Source organism: Pelodiscus sinensis, chromosome 9, assembly GCF_049634645.1.
Source record: "Pelodiscus sinensis isolate JC-2024 chromosome 9, ASM4963464v1, whole genome shotgun sequence".
In the NCBI taxonomy this organism is placed as follows: Eukaryota; Metazoa; Chordata; order Testudines; family Trionychidae; genus Pelodiscus; species Pelodiscus sinensis.
This window is the reverse complement of record NC_134719.1, coordinates 49713186-49733912: the sequence shown is the minus strand read 5'-3', so window position 1 is coordinate 49733912 and position 20727 is coordinate 49713186. Positions and strand designations below refer to the sequence as shown.

The window sequence follows — 20727 nt, the reverse complement described above, 5'->3', positions numbered from 1 at the left end:
ACCTGAAGACTAACCAAAACATAAATGCTGCTGTTGTGTTATAGTTTGAAAACCCAGGGCAGTAAACATTGGAAACAACTGGAGAACCCTTGGGTAATGCAGAAACTGGTTAATTGAAAAAGGAAGGTTTAAGTGACCATAGAATAAAAGTAAATCACATAACTATTACCCTAATGTGTCAAGCATTCTCTCCCCTCTCCCCCAAAAAAAGATACTAACAGATTGCAGGATGATTTTTCTACCAAATCAAAGATACATGGTTGTAAATCTGGCACTATGACAAGTAGTGACCTAGTATATTTAGCATTTGTAGGAAGTAACCTAATCGGAACCACCAAGCTTTCTAAATATGCACATTGGTAGAGTGGAAATTGTAAGTATAAGTCAGGGGTGGGGAAGCTAAGGCTTGTGGACTGGATGCAGCCCCTGAGGCTTGGGACACCCCCCTGCCATTCTCCAATGGGACTGAAGCACATGTCTACTAGCCTGGACCCCCTCAAGGCTCTGTGCCCTGGGAATGTCTCTCTCCCAAAAGGTCCCCCACCCCTAGATAAGTCTACGTCTTTTGCCTTTTATTTTCGGTTGACCACAGGAATGACTTTTATGTATTGTTGTGCTTGTGGGTGGTTTTTATTGTTGTAGACAACCTTACTATCCAGAAATGTCAGTGCTAAATTATCACTTCCATACCATCCCTTGCTCAAATGACAACTTTCACTTCGTTAATAGTATTTTTGAGAGGGGAGGAGAACTGTAATCTTCAACCCCTCCCATTTTTCAAATCAGATCAAAGGCTTTGAGTTTTTCATTGTTCATACGCGTTTAGATCCCTCTAGAAAAGTAAGTGCAATAGCAGATTATAGTGGACTTGCATTAGGTCCAGGATGCTCTTTGGCATAAAAATTGTGATATAATCCTCAGAATATAATTTAGAGCAGGGATGGACAAACTTCTTGGCCTGGGAGCCACATCAGGGTATGTAAATTGGGGTTGCAGTGTAGGACTGAGTGAGCACTTTGGCCAGAGATGCGGGCTCTGGTGGGACCAGAAATGAGTTTAGCATGTGGGAGGGGGCTCCAGGCTGGGGTAGATGGTTGGAGTGTGTGCGAGAGAACTTTGGGGTGGGGCTGGTGATGAGGGGTTTCGCATGCTGAAGGGAACTACAGGCTAGGACAGAGGGATTTGGGGGGGGGGGTGTCTTTGGGCTAGGCCAGGAGTTTGGAGCATGGGGCTTGTTGTGTGATGGTTCTGGCTAGGAGAGTCAGAGGGATGCAGGGACTTAAGATGCAGGAGAGCATATAGGCTGGGACTGTGGAATTAGGATGCAAGAGAGGGATCAGGGCTAGGGCAGAGGGTTGAAGGGCAGGGGGAAAGCTCAGGGGTGCAAGCTCCAGGCTGTGCTTACCTCCTCACGCAGCTCCTGGAAGCAGGAGCACATCCCTGTTTTGGCCTGCTCCCACATGAAGGTACAACTAGGCAACTCTGTGTGCTCCCCTCCACTGTCCCATCCACAGATGCCATCCCTGCAGTTCCCACTCTGAGGTTCCAGCCAATGGGAGCTGTGGGAACTGTGCTTGGGGCGGGAGTGTGTGTGTGGGGGGGGAGGGGAGAGGGACAGCGCATGGAGTCCTCTGGCTGTGGATGCTTCTGTGCATCGGAGTCGGAGGGGAGACATGGAGCCATGCGGAACAAGGCAAGCCTCAGACTTTGCTTCCCAGTGGGAGCTTGCGGGCTAGATTAAAATGGCTAGCAGGCAGGATGTGGCTCACAGGCCATCATTTTCCTACCCCGATGTAGAGTTTGAGAAGTTATTGAAGGTTACTTCAATGTAAACTTTAATCTAAAATTCAGTTCACTTTACAAGCTGGCATATGGCAAAATAGCAGTCTTCTATGTGGGTTTTGTTTGTTGTACTGTAGTCAAATATGTGCTCAATGCTTTAAAATGCATTGATAGCATCTTCTCAAATTATAACAGTCACATTATGCAGCTTTCACAGGCGATAAGAGTTTAGTATAATCACTTTTTAATATGGTTCTGAAGTTAGGGAAGAACTTTTTAAACTTGCAAAATTTCTGTAATTTGACTCGGATAGTTTTATTTATAACAGTTCTAGACAACAATGAAATCATTAATGACTTCAGAGGAAAGAATTTTTTGAATTAGAGCAATGTGTGCACTTCTTAAAAAATTGCAATAATTTAATGTGGAAAATATGCTCGTTTATATTTTATTGGCACATAAAATAGCAATTGTACCACCAAAGTGTGCATGCTTATTATTGCACGTTAACACGAAAAATCCTTGTATACCATCTCTCTTTCCTCAAATTTGTTTGGGAAACCTTTTGGTTATAGTTTCATAATATTACTATTGTCAAGAATTATATTTTTCTAAAATTAAAAAAATAATTTTCAAACTCCATTAAGTGATGAGGGCTTAAATAAAGACTGTCCCATTAAGCTCATCCGTTTTTCACTGTACATGCTTTCAGCAATATTTACAAATTGCACATGGGATATTTTTTATAGATGGAGTATTGTCCTTTTTAATGCAGTTTACGATGGCGATATCTGCCAGCTTTTTCTTTTGCTGCATTGGCACAGGCATTGTGCTTATTTTGTTGTAAGTGGTTCCAGTATTTGATCAGTTCACTAGGCTGGAACTGATGGGAGGTAATTAGGTGGCTATATTTACAACTGGAATAAGAAACTCGCCAGTGATTGAAGACAAACTCATTGGGCGGAGGCATAGGGTCAATTCGCAACTTGGCAAGACAGATCCCCACATATACATCCTCTAAGTGCAGGCGTCTGATACTTAAGGAGACTTTAAATATCTTTTCTGCCAAATCTCCAGAGAAAACATAACCAGTCCCTGAGCAGAATACAGGGTAACGCTCACTTGGATACAGATCAGGTGGCATATACCACTTGCTATCCTTGTTCCTATTAGGTGCATACCCTCTCATTAGGTAACCGGTAAAATATTTGTGTCTTGGTGGCAATTCTGGCTTCAGAAGCTTATGTATTAAATACTCAGTATTGACAAACATATCGCTATCAGTTTTCATAACATAGGGAACATTTGGACAGTAGGTGGCAACCCAGTTCATCCCCATAAGAGTTTTGATGGTTAAGTTATAGTAAGTATCTAAATATTCTTGTTGAATAACATCATGATACTGTCTGCTTTCCTCCAATATGGTACGTTGAAGGTATCCATTTAGTTTAATGCTTAAACCCAGCAAAAAAATGCGAACAATTTGAATACCCGGTGCCAGGCTTTCATTACCCCACGTTTGCCGAATAGCTTGTCTAGCTTCCACTTGGCCTGGTTCTGCAGCTATAAGTAGTATTAGAAAAGGACTCTTCTCCTGGCATTTTTCAGGCTCATTTATTATATACTTAAAATGATATGAAGTTGGATGTCCGGTACCTTTTTCATTGTAAATACTTCCATTGGCACTGAGTGTATTCTCTAAGCCAGTTACTCCTTGTGGTGACAGGTCAGTGTTGTTGGAATTAGTGACTGTCTGAGGCCTAAGAGTCTGAGGGATTGTATCCTTCAAAATGTTCCTCAGAGAGCTATGGTTTGTCTCGCTTTTTGTAGACCTAAATCCTCGAATAGTGTAAGCCACAGGATTTTCTTTGAATCCAGCTCTGCCTGGCAGCCAGTCATGATGATTAAAGAACAGAAACATAGCAAAAAGAAACACGAGAGAAAGCAGGCCAATAAGATGGGTGCGAAACAGAGACCTTTTGGTATTCCACGTCATTTTTGCAAAACAGCAGTGTCGTCTTCTCCACTGAAGCATGTTGTATGTATCCAACAAGGGAATGCGAGATAACAGTTGAACAAAATTTTTCCTTCTTTCCTTTTTAATCCACTGCTATTCTTTGGTATTCATCTTTTTAAATTCACCTGGAGTAATGCTCTGCACATAGGTCGCTCTGCTGCAAAGGTGAAAAAAATAACCTTTTACAATTCACTTTAAAAATCAGGGGATTTATAATGAATGTTACAATGAGAAATAAGAAACAAATAACATTGGAATTTTAATAAAGTATTAGTCCCAGTGTAATTATCTAGTAAACAGAAACTTGAATTCCACACTTAAAGGCAAACTTAATTTTTTGTTAAAATGTACTCAATTCATTAGCATTTGGGGGGAAAGCATAGCACTTAATTAATTATAAATCTTTGTTTTGTCTTCTCATTTCCGCTGTATAATAAGTCGCTTGTTCAACTCTGGACAAGAAAGTCTGAACTTAAATCAGCTCTATGTAGAGTAAATGTAAAACTGTTCTATGGTTAAGAGAGACCAAATGAAAAGGCCTTGATACCAGATGGGAAGATTTATTGGCATTAATTGACATTGATTTGACATTCAGTGATTAGTATGCATCAATTAGAGGCCCTTTTTGTAAAATGTTCATGTTTGGGTATCGGGATAGATGGTGCAAGGTTGATTATAGTTGAGTTCTGTTTGTCACAGTATACTGCTTGGTATGTTTCCATTGGCCTCTACTGTGCTAAAAAACTCAATGAGAAGCCGTACCCATCAAAATTAATGTTTGGGGTCCAACACTTTTACTGTACAGGCCTCAGAAACAAATAGTAAATGCTTTTTTTTTAATCTTTGACTCACCTTTAACCTTTCGTTCCACAGTGAGTAAAAAATTTCCTTACCTGAATTGTCTGGGGTTAATTTTAAAATTAAATATGTAATTGATTAGTCATAGTGATTTTAGTTGTTTATATTAAACAGCAACCTCTCAATTTTTATAGTAATTCACAGATTAGTTTTAATGCTTTCATTGTTTTTAAACTGTTTTTTGTATACTTCTGTTACAGCAATTATACTAGCAATTGCAACTACAGAAAATTTGCTAAACTAGCTTTCCAGCATCATTTCCCATCTCCTCAACATTTATTTTGAGATTTAAGAGCAGAGTCAATACGGCAGCTTCATGATGCTGCATATTAAAAGCTGATCATATCATCTCATAAATGAGCCTTTCATTGCATGGTACAAATTTGTTCATGATTTTCAATTTGTTCTAATTTATTTCTAGACTCTAGGGTTTTGAGTTTGGAGAAAAAAAAAAAGCCAATCTTACAGGATTCCTGTGGAAAACACTTTTTATGTAAATGTGTAATTTATTTAATTACTTCATCATCTTCCAAAGCCAATATTTGGATTCTTCATTTTGAAAAAGGTAGTGACATGTTACATGGATAATTACAAGATTTAAACTGTAAAAATGTAATTTGAAAAGGTGGCACACAGATTTATTAAATCACACGGTGGATAGAGTATAAAAATCTTTACTTACCCTCATACATGCATATGTATATATAGCCTACAAGTCTGTGCCCAAAACACATGTAAAGTTTTTGGAATAATTTTTTTTCTATAGACATTTTAATAGTTGCCATATATCAAACTGAATTTAAAGTGACAAATGATTTGCTCTTTATGCAGATTAAAACTCATTCAAAATGATAGGGTACAGTGCTAATAGTATTATCTTACTGAATGAAAGCTGTAGTTTTGTCCACTAGGAGGAGCAAGTAAGTGGGGATTTTAACCATGATTTGTAAAAATGTAAATGTATCTGAGAAGACCATACAGTTGCAAAATTCTGCTTTTGAAACGGTAAAAAATTTGCTCAGCTACATTAAACTCCTCTGTTTAGATTTTCGAATGTATGCAGTGTTTAAACCCACTTAGTTGAAGTAGTTCTGTCTGAAGTTGAAATTGTTTAGTGGCTCATAGGTTTTTCTTGATACCGCTTTTAAAACTATTTTAGAATGCACACAGTTTTTACCTGTAACATGGAGTTTACAGTTGTGATAAAATTGTTTAATACTTATGTGATTGTTACTACAATGACATCTGTGTACAAGGAAATAAATCCTTAAAGTTTTAGTTTTGAGCTGATCTGCATATTCATGCACTTCTGGGGTGGAGGGGTGTGTGTGTGTGTGTGTGTGGGGGAGGGGGTTATGTGAATAATTAGTGAGTTTAATTTTTAAAATTTACATAAAAGCAAATATAACAGTTTTATTTCAAATGTGTCTGTTCAGACAACATCTCTCAGTGCAATTAATATCTAATGACAGCTCCTGATGGTGAGGATATATATGGTACAGTACTGTTATTCCATTATATATGTTACATGTGCTGTAATAGACAGTAAAATAAATGTTTTTTGAGAGGCTTGAATAAAGGATAGCAACTGCAGTTCAGTGTAACTTAATAGCCACACTGAATTATTCCATTATCACAACTTCCTTATTAAATGTGAATGATTTAAGTGAATTAATATTGGTAGCCGTAACTATTAAGAATTGTTTTAATGTTTAACTGATATAATTTTTTGTTGTGTGCCCATTTTTTAGTGAGAGGCAATTGAAGGTATCAGAGAATATCTCATGTGCAATGTACAATGAGCTTCTGAAAAAAATCAGTTAATTTTCACAAGAGGATACTGTAGAAATAGAGGATTTTAAAAGCTGAAGCTTATTTAGAATCTGCATTTTTCTGGGGTCTGTTTAAATTTCTTTATGTGAAGCCTACTGTCAAAACTTCATATAAATTAGATGATTTCTTAAAATGTTTCTTGATTTCCATGCATTTTCAGAATTAAAAATAGTATATTCAAAAATTGCATAATATTTCTTATGTTTAAAAATATCCTCTAAGGTTGTAGAAGTATTTACTGGAAGAATAAATTAAAACTTGATGTTTTTGTTTTGCCATTTGTACTTGTGGTTGAAAACATTTGGAAATACTTGCAGTTAAATTAAGAATTTTATCTAAGTATAATGTTTATACATTTTTGGAAAAAATATGGCAAATTACCCCCATAACATTTGCCTAATTCTTAACTGTGTGAAAAATTGGCAATATTCATTTAAAATGGCATTATGAAAAGTATTCATGGTTTTGTTTTCTGCTGCTTTATTTTATTAATTGTCCAGTCAGTAATATTAAGCTCTGTATTGGTTTTTTTTAAAGTTTGGAATTAACATATCCTGTGGAACTAAATCTACGTAGTGGGTCGAGTAGTCACCTTGTCCTTTCGAAAGCTGTAGTATGCAGCTGTGCATTTTAAGCATGTTATTTATAAAAGCTCTATTTGTTTCTCAACACTTGAATGTGCATTGGTTGATGTATTGTGAATTAACAAAGTTAAACTGTAGAACATATTTTGAGTGTTCTATTTTTGGTCTCTCCTCCACCTTTGTTTCCTTTCTTGTTTCTAGTAGTGCTCAATTATGGCTCTGCAGATTGAAGCATTAGTTTCAGCTCTGCGTTTATACATCCTGGATTTTCATATTTTGATTAGCTCTCTAGGCAAACCTTTAATTAGAGGGAAAAGTTGAAAAAGCAGCCTGAGAATTGGTATACTGATGGTAAATAGCAGCAGGGTTTTAAAGCACATTATGCAGGGCCTAATATCTGTGGTGATATGTTAACTGCATTAATTCTTTGCAAAAAACAGACACTTCTTCTTTTTCTTGTCAAAGTCAAATAACTTTAAATCACAAAATTCACACAATTGATTGGTCATGGGAGAATTTGTTGGTTAATTTTGTAAAAATAGACACTGAAAAAATTAAACTTTTGAAAAAATTTCACACAGGAGTTACGTTTTGTTGTTTAGGTGCCACTCAGTGTTAAAGTTACATCATCTTGCTGCATATTTGTTAAATTAGACGTGCAAACTTTGTCCAGTGTTGTATTAGTTTTATTAGATGTTAGAATTGCTTGGGATGAAGTAAGCACTTTTACATAATGCTCTTTAATAATTTATTATGTTTTGTTGGTAGATTTTGTAGATAACGGTGTCGATTCTGTAGCTCTGTAAGAGTGCTTTAGATTCAGGTATCTTATTTTTAGTAAAGATAGTAGTGTGAAATTCCTGTTTTTATCAAAGCATTTTAAGATTACCTAGTTTAAATAATAGGTGGAAATGACTGAAAAGCAATTTATCATGATGACTTCTTTTTATATTCAGAGTTAAACAATCAATGTGTTGCATATTAAGCAGATAACTTGTAATGATAGCATGATATAAATTATATGCTCACCATCTTGAGTGGTACAGTGTATTAAGGTTTCCTTTGGGGAATCACAAAGCCTAACACTACTTGGAAAATGTAGCAGTTAATTGTGCTATTGGTAGCTTTTGCATGTTTTTAGTTATGAATTAGGCATGATGATAATATTTAATCTGGTGACATTTTATTTATATTTAAGAGCACTACAGGAGTACTAGCAAGTGCAAAAAGCATCCACGATGCCATTTAACTGTAATTTGACTGCATGGTCTGTTTTGATGGTTCAGGGCATTCAGCATGTGTGCCACAGCCATTTTACCAAGGCTTCAAGATTACTTCAGATAGGGATTAAATCTGACCTAGTTTGAGAGGATGGTTAACTGATTAATTTTTAAACAAGAGATTTTTAAGTTTTATTTCTCAAGTACAATAGCCAGAGATATTCCTCTTCCTTACTCTTAATCCTCAATTGACTGTGAGAAACATATTTAATGAGAAGTAGCAGTAGTGACATTTGTTCTGTGTAGGTTCGGGGGGGGGGGGGGTTAGGGGAGGAACTGCTGGAATTCTTTTCACTGTTCACAGAAACATTATCACTGGGAACATAGGTTTGCAATGATCTATACCTGTCGGATGCAAAGGAACTAGACAATTGAATGAATATATCACACACAAGATTTAGACATACCTTCCTTGTTTAGGCCATTTACGGTGAGAGGTTTATACCCCCTGAAAATAGTTTTGACACGCCATCACTTCAGCAAAAAAGATGTTATTGAACATGCGCATATTCCCCAAATGTCTGCTTCCTGCGATTGCTTTTCACGGTATCCAATCTGTCCATCTGTCTCCTTGTTGCTGTGTTACCTTCCTTGCTTATAAGTGTCCACGTCTTGGTGTCTTTTGTTCATCTTTCAAACAAAAGAACAGTAGTTCTTGCTTGTGTTCCAATCAGGGTTCTTTTGCTCTTGACAATTGATGCATTGAAGCTTTTACATCTAGCATTTCCCTTGTTGGACAATGCGGTGCTGTATTCTCTTCTCAGTATCCATATTTCTAGTGATAATGTTAAGCAGCAAGTGCTGGAATATAGTGATTCAGCTGCATTCAGTAATGGGTTTTACTTCTCCCTCCCTTCTTCCTTTGTTGCTAGGCAGTAACTGAAAAGGTTTTGAGCAGTTTTAACTAAGGATTTTGGTTTATAAAATCCATTCCATAGTTCTTCAGCTGCTGCACAGGCAGGCAGCAGTTTAAATGTGGGCTTTGACAGATGCTGTCTTCTGACAGAGCAGAATTTAACGTCACTGCTTGGCTGAATCCCACGTGATTGTTTGCATTCATTTTGACTAAATCCTAAGGCAGCCAGAAAGCTTACAGGTTTTTACTTCTATTTGATAAATGATACATATTCAGTGCAAGAGTAGTGATGAGTAAGTAATATGAAAATGAGATGATCATTAAATAAATGAGTTTATTTTTCAGATGTATTTCTTTATTTAGTGCCATAACGTAAAATTCTTTTTTTTTTTCCAAGTTAGACATTTCAATTTTCTTATTCCAGATATACTTCTGCAGAGGCTAAGAGCTGTAAGCATTGAAATATATTAGCTTGGGTTAACCCCTTCACTGCTCTATGAAAATGTATTTTTCTACATAAAACAGAATGTATATCCTACCATACTATAAACCATGGTTTTGGTTTAGTCAAAGCAGTTGGCAGCAACTAATGTCATTGGAGTTTGTACATCTCACTGCCATTAGTGCTTTCCTTCAGTGGTAGAGCTCACAAAGTATTGCAGAAATACTGGAAGCCAGTGAGCGTAAGAAACCCTGATATTTTTTTCTTCTGAAATACCTACAGTATGTATTGTCTTAATACAACTTGCATTCAGTGTTCTTTTCTTTCTTTTAAACAATCTGATCCTTTTCTGGGACAGTGTGAATTTGGTGATTCATGTAGTACATAAGCAAAAAACTATAAAGGTTTAACCCAATTATAGGGAATGCATTTTTACCAAATGATGAGCATTGGGGTATTTATCTTGTCTTCCTTTGGAAATGGTTATCTGGTTTTTCATTTCTGCAACTCTTCTAATGGGACTAGCCAGAGACAGAATTTCTTCACTGGACTGCCATATATCAAATGCTACCTCTGACTTCTGTAGGGCACTGGGCAAGAATCTGCAATAATAGAAATTAATTATCAAGTCATGCTTCCCCAAGTGCAGTCAGTAGGCTTACTGGCTCCAGACACATGTTCTGATAAGATTTAATCAGATACATATACTCTTTTGACCAAAATATCTGTGTATAAAAGTCCACTAGGTTAAATGGAATGACCTTATTTGGTCTGTGTATTTCCAATCCTAAATACAATTTGTGTTAACTCCGTTGCCCTATTTGAGGAACTATATATTGATAAAGATTTGTATCTTCTTTGGCTAAAATAGTAGTTTTAAAAAAGAAGGTGGTGAGTAATTGCAGGCACTATACTATAAATAATTAAGAATCAATATTGAGAGAGGGATGTATATGCCTGCTGCATGTTTCTGAAGTGTCTATTAAATGTTGGGACATACACTTCTTTCAAAACTTACCTTAAGGCTTGGTCTACACTGGCAGCGTCATTATAATGGTGTCACTCTAGGGGTGTGAAAAATCCATACCCCTTAATAACACAGCTATACTACTGTAACCCCTGGTGTGGAAAGAAGGTTAATGGGAAGGTTTCTCCCATCAACATAATTATTGACTCTCATGGAGGTGGCTTAACTATGCCTCTCCTGTGAGTGTAGGTGTAGTAGAAGCTCAGTTATGAGCATGTTGGGAATGGTGGTGGTTCGTAATTGTGAAATGCTCGTTACACTCAACAAAATATCATAGTTTGAAAATATCATAGTTCAGTTGCGCGCGCACACACAGGCAAACCAGTTAGTGTTCACGTAACTTCTGAGTGAATGTGGCCAGAAATGTATGCTTCTTTTTTTGAAAAGTATGACATGTTCTCATCAAACAAAAATATTGACACATTTTTGAACTTTTATCTTTGTGGCTGTAATTAGAAGTGTGGTGTTTTGATAGATATTTTGCGTTAGTAAATGATAACCATTTGGCTATATGTGTGTGCTCCCCCTGAGTGTTGCATTAACTCTGAGCAGATAGCCAGCACAGCAGACCCCTGGAGAGCCCCCAAAGACTGCAAAATCAGATAAAGGACAAAGGCACAAGGCCAGGTTTATTGTCAATGAAGCACAGCCCTCGTGTTCAGGAGACTTTTACCAGACCACTAACACACATGTGCCCATTGCAATGGATCAGCTCAGTCAGCGGTGGGACTTTTCACTGCCCTCTAGGCTGGACGGTGACAGCCACCCTAGGATACATTTTTATATACAGGTACAAAAAGTTACACATCACTCCTGAGGTATTAGGCTGCCACCCCTTAATGTAACTAGTTATCACCCATTACTTTGTACATCATTATTTGAGCAGAACATTGTTATGCTGTTACCTTGAACCCTTTCCTGAACCTAGGTCAGTATGTTCCTGTTATCTATGGGGGAAGTATGTTGGTATCAAGATGTTTCCTAACAAGGTATTCTGTTGCCATCCCTCTAAAATGTCTAGTACTCATGTCTAGTACTTCTTAGGTATGTGTTTTTGCAATTCAGCCCTGTTCTTGCCAGATTGTGATTAGGGACTGCCTTTGCTCACTCCTCAGTTTTGCTTTATATTAGCAAAGGTTTGACCATTTTTACCCAGGTATTATACCAGGCCAGTGATATATGGACATATGTTTCAGACCTCATTTTACTGCAGTAGCCATCAATGTTACTTAGCTCACATACCAGACTACCCACATGAACGTTTCACTCTCAGTATGCTTCTGCTTCTCGATCGTAACTGCTTTGATTTGCATGCTTATTTAAAATCATTTTATATATTGTTTTTAACTTGTGTTAAATTTGTGTTTTGGGTTAACAATTTTTCTGTCATGCAATTAAATACTGGTAACTGCTAATACAAGTGAAAATTGCAGGCTCTGTATATCTCTGTGGTAGGTACAAAATAAGCAGTTCTGAGGATAGCATAGTTTTGCTCCTAAATCCTGATGTGTGTGGCTGAAAAGGCTGAAATTGCTCTTTAGAAGCTAGTTGTATGTGTGTCGATGCTGTTTCAAAATATATATGTTATAGAGTTTTCATAATTAACAATTTTCAGTATAGCAAATGGCATAGTTTTTCTCGAGTACTTGCTGTCCATTTAATTTAGGTGTTTGATCTCCACATGTACCTCCTGAGGTACCTGAGGATGATGCTAAGCCCAACCAAGATTTTCTAAAGAGGTTTGCAGCTCATTTGAGTCTGCAAGCTGGAGAGCTGGAGAAGCCAGAGAACACCCTTTGGCTTCTCAATCACATGGTGGCATGTACCTACATAACTTGGTACTCGAGGCTCAGGCTATGTTCTCTCCAGCAATGGCTAGTTTCAGTCTTCATGTCATCCAGGCATCTGCTCGACGGGATTGTGAGCACCTCAGCTTTGGTCCTCAACTCCCTCACCTGATGAACCTTAACACTTGAGTTTGGAAGAAAATAAAACTAGATCTGTGGTTCTCAAACTTAACTTCTTTGCATTGCAGCTATCTTTTAACAACAAAAAATACTACATGATCCCACTGGGAAAGGTTGGGGGAGGGAGGGGAAGCGCAGCTGAGCTATCGAAGTCTAGTTGCTGCAGACATGAGGGCTGAGGGAAGGCAACTGTCAAAGCCAGAGCCTCATTGCCCTGGGAAGTAGTGAGGGGGCAGCGGGGAGCTTGAGTTGCAAGACTCATTCTGGCCTGCAGACTTCTGTTTTATTTGGTTATATGTAAATGCAACGTACGGAGCTATTCTTGGGTATCCCTGAATAATCTGTTGCGTTTTCTCCTTCTTTGTAATTTCTCTTTTTTCCTAAATACAACACTACAGCTGCACTTCTGTAGTGCTTTATCATAGACACTGCCTGCTTTCACAGGAAGATGTAAATGTGTTATAACTATCTCTCTTGGAGTTGTGGCTTTTTCACATCCTTGAAAAAAATATAGCTATCCGATGTAAAAATCGAGTGTTGACCAGCTTTTACCAACAATGAGTGTTAAAAGTACAATTTCAGTAGGGAACGGGTAGCATAGTTTCATTCACATTGTGCATATCAGTAGTGCTTCCTGCTTTGTCATGACTGCTGCTTTTGAGATCCAAGAAAATGGGTAACTTGGAGGTTTTGATTCTCTACAGCAGGGGAGAGAAGGCTAACCTGAAGAAGTACTGAACATTTTCAAGTAGTGAAATAGAAAATCGTGAAATTAAACACGTTTCCCCAATGTAACAACTGGTATATCCGTTGGTACTACAGGCAGTCCCCGGGTTACGTACAAGATAGGGACTGTAGGTTTGTTCTTAAGTTGAATTTGTATGTAAGTCAGAACTGGTACATATTGTAGGGGAAACTCTAGCCAAACATTTCTCCAGAGCTCAGTTTTATTCTCCCACACCTCACTTCCCTCAGTCCTTTATTCTCAAGCTGAGGTGTCTGCTGAGAAAAGCCGCTCCGCGTCTCCCTGGTCTGCTGGGGGGGGGAGGGGGGCGCTAGCTTCGCGTCTCCCTAGTCTGCTGAGGGGAAGCAGCTAGTGCGGGGTTGCCTCACCCCGTTTGTAAGTAGGGATCCGATGTAAGTCAGATCCATGTAACCCGCGGATTGCCTGTATTTGATAAATTAGGGAAAGGGGAAACCTGGTAAATGAAACAGAACACAAGACTGAAACATCCTGGTGCCTTTTGCTCGTTAATGAAATAATGTATGTGGATGTCTAGAACAGGGCTACTCAACTTTGGAAGCCTTAGGAGCCACAGTGATACTCACAGCACATGTTGAGTACAGCAGCTTAAGTAGTCGCATATATAGCGGTTGCATATACATTCAGATATATGCAAATAGCTTTTCACACTGACAGGCATGAATACAAAGATTAAGGCAAGACTACACAACACAGAGGCCCCATTTAAATCAGTTTTGCTAATATTAATAAAATGCAATATTTACCCGATTTCCACCCATATGACAGCACTTTTAATGAGCACTGACAGTCCTACTAAACTAAAACGCATATCAACTGAAGACCATTATATTGACTTGCTGTTGTGAAGCGCTTTCCCAGTAGAGAAAATGCGGTCAAGACAGGGATCTTTTGATAGAAATGCCCCATTTTGAAAGATCCTGTAACCCTCATTAACTGGTCCCGTCTTGACCGCTGTTTTTTTCCGAAAAGTGGCTTTTCAACAAAACAAATCTGCAGCCATCATTATGTAAATGAAGCGCGGGAAATTCAAATCCCAGCTTCATTTACAATTTCAATATGTCTAATTTACATCCCTTTATCAAAAAAAGAGATGTAGCTTAGATGTACCTAAAATGGAGTATATCATTTCCAGCATATTTGGCTCCTGTGTGGAAGACCTACTGAATAGATCCTCTTTAAGTTTCAGCTTACATTTATGATCCTAAAGAATTATTTTTCCATAATTTACCATTTAGTTGTTAGAGCCACCAGTGTAGTAGTGTACTACATCTGCTTTTCCACCCCTTATGAATTACATAAACTCAAGATTAAGTTATGTGAGTTCCCATTAGGGGATCAATTTGCACTTGTTATATGGATAGGATAGACGTTGAAAGCTAATTACCTGACCAGTTAGATAATGTCAATTAACTACTTGTTGGCCAATGTAAAATATTGTCAGACATTCCAGCATGAATGCCCTGACGTAGGCGACAGCCTTCCTTTTTTTGATTACATTTAAATATCCTCGCTTCATTTGCATAATGGTGTCCGCTGCTTTTTTCCCCAAAACGGGGCTTTCAGGATCTTTCGAAATGGGTCATGTCTGTTGAAAATGCCCTGTCTAAACTGCCAGGATTTTTCAAAAAGCCCCATTTCGGAAAAAAGTGATGGCCGCCATTTTGCAAATGAAGCACTATTTAAATCCTGGCTTCATTTGCACTTTCGATATGTCTAATTTACATCCCTTGGCCAACAGAGGGGTGTAGTTTAGACGTAGCCAAAGAATCCCTACAAATGGTGTTGATCTGTTACTAGGTGGAAGTGTCAGTAACTGTCAGTAATACAGAAAAGCCAGAAATGTTCAATAAATAAATGCAGGTATAGTTATAACATATTAGAATGATGAAACATTTTTCACTTCAGGAGTAACTCAGGAGGATGCTAATCAGACTCTAAGGATAGACATTTTTAAATCTGCAAGTCCAGCTAATTTGCATCCAGGAATTAAAAAGGCAGGCTGGGATCTTGCTGGACTATCAGTAAATCTTAGAACACTGGAGAAGTTTCAGTGAACTGGAAAAATACTAATATTTTGGCAATATTTAAAATGAGTAAATAGGATGACACAGCCTGATCTTAATCCCAGACATCATCATAATAATTAATAAAAATGCTCTAAACTTCTAGAAGATGTCTGATTTGGTATTGCACAAAACTTTGATTAATAAACTGGAATGATTCCAAATCAATATGGCATATACTTAATGTATTAAAAAGTAGTTAGGTCAATGCAGTCTAATTCTTAATGAGGAATTAGTGAATGGGTATAGTGAGCCCACTAATCCTAATAATTTTTGCTGCATTAGCTAAAGTCTTTGCAGTTTTGTTTGTTCAAACCATATACAAATGATTTTTCACAATGACTTTCTCCTTGCTGGGGCTTTAAATTGTGAGAAGAATTTGCTCAGCCTTGATCATTTTAAACAATAAGTATTCTGTCAAAATTATAATTTTTTTTATTAATCCAGAAATGAGTGCTCTAGCATCAATTTCTAAAATCTTAATCTGCATAGAATCAGTTGATCTGTCACAGCATTACTAATGCATTATTTAGTGGTCATTCTATTGGCATCAGCTTTCATGTTTGTAATACAGAATGATTTTGTGTGACATCAGCTGGATTTCCTTTTCTCTCCAGGCAAAACCTGGCTAATTGATGGCTTTTGAGGGTATATTTATGCTGCAGCAAAGACCCACAGATTGACTGGCCTCGGGCTGCAGGGGCCAAAATTTAGACTTGGTGTAAGGGCTGAGGTCTGAAACCCTATGATGGGAGATGTTTTCAGAACCTGGGCTCCATGAGCCTAAATCAGTTAACCTAGGCACTGAGTATCCAGTACTGTGGGGTTTTTATTGTAGTGTTAGGCATTCCCTGAGATACTAACATGGCTTTCATCTCTACTTCTGGTGCTAAATGAAAATACTACTTTCAGACATATTGTAGATTGTATTGTCATTATTAGTTGTTTCCCTATCACCCAGGACCTTTTCCCATTTTATTGCCCATGGTGGTTTTAAATAACTTACTAGCATATTTATTTTCTCTTGCTAAAATTTGCACCTTCTGGTTAAATCATAATAATCACTATATGCCTCTTCATAGTTTAGAATAATAATGTGTTGCATACATACTTGCCCAAAAATGTATTGCAGTCCGCTGCAGTCTTGAAGATACATGCATAGAAACAACATTGGAAATGCTGATATTTATGTATTTCTAACTAGTTGTTGTTAGTCACATATTAACCTGCCTTTTAGCAAGTTAATTAGCCATCATGTGTTTGATATATGTCTCTAAGATGTAGTATTTTAGTTTGAAACCCTACAAAATATTGAATGTTGAGACTGATTTTTCATCTTGACAGATGTGGATTTATTTTTTTTGTCTGGCACGAAATCCACACTGACTTTCAGGGACGATGGCATTTGTGAACACGTGTAATAACTGCTGATTGTAGAGAATGTGGAGCAGGATCTTACCAGCTATAGACAGCAGTGAGATGCCCCGGTGGTCATCACAACATGGACGTCATCTTTTCTCTTAAATATGTGTACAGTCAGAGCATCTTTGAATACCTGGGGAACTTGCTCTTTCTCCCAGATGGAGATAAACAAACAGGTGAGACAAAACATTAGCTGGCCACCACCAGCTTTATAAATCTCTGATGGTATCGGGTCACTGCCATGTGCCTTTCCAGATTTCATCTGCTTGATATCTCTTTTGTACCTCACCAAGAGTTGGCAGTATAACTAGCTGTGAAACACTGGCACGCTGAGGAATCTCTTCAAGAATGGTGCTGTTGAAAGTTGATGTCTGGTTTAATATGTTGCAAAAATGTTCAGCCCAGAGGTCAAGGATATTAGCACTATCTGTAGTCAGTGTGTTGCCATCAGCAGAGCCCATTGGTATAGAGCTAGCAGTACACGTCCCGTAGACTGCCTTCAGTCCATCATAGAATGTTTTGAAATCATGTCTGATCGCCTTGAATTTTGACTGGTTTACATTTCCACTTGTCCTCTTTCATTTTCCATATTTTGATTCGTACTTTCTGCTTAGATCGAATGCATGTTGATTCCATGGAGGCATTCTCTTTATTGTTGATGCAGGCCAGGTGTGTCACATGAATCTTATCAAGAAGATCTTGAGCATCTTTGTATTCAAATCGTCCTTATGTTTGTATTTTTGGAAACCTAGAATTTCAACAGCAGTTCTGTAGGTTGTGCCCTTGATGTTAATCCAGTCCTCCTCAATAATGGATGGCTACTCTGCACCTTTATTGTTGATCACAAAGGAACCTTCAAGACGGAGTTGAAGCAATGCTTATGTCTCCAGCATTTCAAATTTAATTACATACAACTTTTTCCAGCATTCAACAGAATGATGATTTGATTAGCAAAGGTTCAAGGAGACAGCACTGTGAACTATGTAATTAGGTGCCAGTGCCACACATTGCAGGAATCAACTTACCACTTGAAAGAGATTTGTTTTGTAACAAAGTAGTCAGTCATATGCCAGTGCTTAGACCAAGGTTGCATCCAAGTTGCTTTGTTTGATCGCTTGTTGGAAGAATGTGCTTGCAATAGCAAGCTCATGCTGTGCACAAGTTTGAAGGAGGATCTCATTGGAGTCCTCGTTTCCAATTCCATGAGGTCCATGAGTACCTTTGGCCATGTGGTTGCTGTCCTGACCAACTCTGGGAGGGAGGGAAGGGGGGGGGGAGAGAGAGAGAGGGAGGGAGAGGGAGAGAAAAAAAAATCAGGTTATTGTAGAAAGCTGGTTTTTCGTTAACTGCAGCAGGCAGAGTGGGTGCATATGGACTAACAACTACAAGGCACTGTTCCTGCCTCAGTCAAAGCTTTGCAGTCATAAGGTGAAGACTGATGGCATGTGGCTGGGATTCAAGATGGGGAACTAGTGATGTCCTGAAGGCAAAACCAACTTCCACTTCTCTTGGATGCTCGTCTGGATAACCACACAATAATAGGAGTAGGCTGCTCCAACCTCTGTGGACTAGCTGATACCAGAGAAGTGTTTCGTGTAAGGCTGTGACATGGATGTTATGTGCAGGATCTCTACTAATGATTGCTGTTCTGCATTCATGGTGATCATTGTCGTCAACAGTGTGCACGCATTCCAGGACACAGTGCATTGTTTCTGTTGAGTTGTTGATTTTCTCGTGTCCACAAAATTGAATAGCCAATTGGTTGTAGTTAACAGACAGGAATCAGCTGGAACAAGTTAGGTTTAGGGATTAGCCGAGAACTTTAAAGAAGAAAAAGCTAATAGGCTTGGGAAATGAGATCCATTAATTCATGTAGTATGTTTGTGATGAGATTTAATTGTAGCTGTTGTTTTAGATTAGATATTTAGTATTTTATTTAAAAAAAAATCCAATTTAAATAATTTTATTTTGATTTTTTTATCCACCTTGCACTTATGTGAGTTTTCAGTAGAGTAGCTGTATTTTAATTTGTAATGATCCTAAGTAAAACTTAAGCACAGGTTTTGCTTTTAAATGTGATAGCAAAAATATTGAAAAGACCAGAATGAGAGTTAAACTCCCACAATTAGGAAAGCCACAAGATGGCATCAAATTGTCATTTCTGTCCTTTGTTGCTAAAACTGTTTTCTTCAAAAAGTCAGAAAACAATTCGGTCAGTCTGTGGATTTCCATATAGAAACCATTTGGATATCTGATCAGCAGTGTTGTAAGGAATACAGATTTTGAAAGCTTCACTCACTGCTATAAATCATGACTGAAATAACAGAAATGAGCATCCTCTTTTTAAATAGCCAGTCCCCAAACAAGTTGCACTACAAAAGACTGTAAACTAACTTGTGTACACAAAGGTTCCTTCCAGAGAAGAAAAGTAACACATACTTCTCAGGAAAAGATTGTACAACATAGTATATCTCTTCTTTTATAATCAATTGTAGTAATGGTTCATATTATGGCAATATTAGACTTAAAGAGAATTGCTTTCAGTCCTTTGGTCATCAGCCTTTGAAAGTCAGTGCTTCTTTGGACTTTAGAAATAGGCACTATTTAAGTGTACAGTAGGACCCGACTACAGACAGGGAAATTCATAGACATTTTCTGAATTTTGCAAATTAAATCAACAACGGAGCAAGAATAATAATCACAAAATATTTAACTCTTATGACAAGTGTATAACAAAATATCAGAAAATCGTATACTTTATAAAAATAATAGCCTTAATTTAATATGACTACAGTTGGTTAAATCTCTGACAACTGGAAAATTCCCTGTTGCTTTTTTGAGGATAAGATTGCATTCTCTGTTGCAAATTATTCCCTTATATGATTATTGTCCGTTTTCAACTACTCCGTAGGGATGTAACAGAATAACAATTTAAACAGTTAACTTATAAGCCTGGGTTTATCAATCATCATTAACGGTTAGATAAAGGCTTCTGCCCCCGCTCCTGGAGTGTCAGCTGCCACCCCATGATGCTGGCTCTATATCAGAGCCTTCAGCATGGGGTGACAAAAGGCTCCCTGGGAGTTGGAAACAGGAGCTGACTGCCGCATTGTGCTACTGCCTCTGTATTAGAGCAGGGTGGCAGGTGGGAGCTGGTGTGTACTGGCAGCCGGCTTAAAAGCTGGCTACTGGCATGCTCCTGCTCCCAGGGAGCTGGTTCTCACCTTACACTGTGGGCAGTGCATCTGGCTCCCCAGGAGTGGGGTCAGAGGGATCTGTTCCTGGGGAGCTTGCTGCACTGCGGGCTCTACAATATAAGCTTTATGCTGCAGCGCCAATACCATTCGGAAAGTAGTTAGCACCTTCATTGATAAAGGTTCCGCCACCCCATATCTTGATTAAGTCCATAATTAATTGAATTGAATTTGCATGTGTATTGTAATTCCAAGCTTTCGCTGTGGATTTGGCTTGAACTGGCCTGTGACAAGACCGCTGCCTTCAGATCTGTGAGATTATGGTTAGGTAAACAGAAATGTTCTGCCACTGGCTTCTGAGTATTTTCTTTACGTATATCCGATTTGTGTCCATTGATTCTTTTACGTAGAGAATGTCCAGTTTGACCAATATGTATAGTAGAGGGGCACTGTTGGCATTTGATACTGTAGATCAAATTACTAGATGAGCAGTCAAATGACCCTTTGATTTTGTGGCTAGTGTTTGCTGCAGTGATGAATTCGTCAGTGTAGATATGTGAGCAAAGTTAGCATCTTTTTCTGGTTGCAGGGCTGGGTTCCTGGAGGCTTATGATATGGTTGTGTGGCATGGTTATC

General features: G+C 38.1%; 2 protein-coding genes across 2 annotated transcripts in view; one reads left to right on the top strand and one right to left on the bottom strand.

Annotated features, from left to right (window-relative positions):
* Positions 1-20727, top strand: part of CDC73 (cell division cycle 73) — a 164960-nt gene that overhangs the window by 83402 nt on the left and 60831 nt on the right. The window lies entirely within an intron of this gene.
* On the bottom strand, positions 1901-9307 carry B3GALT2 (beta-1,3-galactosyltransferase 2). Its single transcript, XM_006129147.4, has 2 exons — positions 8762-9307; positions 1901-3956 (listed from the first exon to the last, which is right to left on the bottom strand). Exon 2 carries the CDS (start codon positions 3815-3817, stop codon positions 2549-2551), a length of 1269 nt encoding a protein of 422 aa, XP_006129209.1. The 5' UTR covers positions 3818-3956; positions 8762-9307; the 3' UTR covers positions 1901-2548.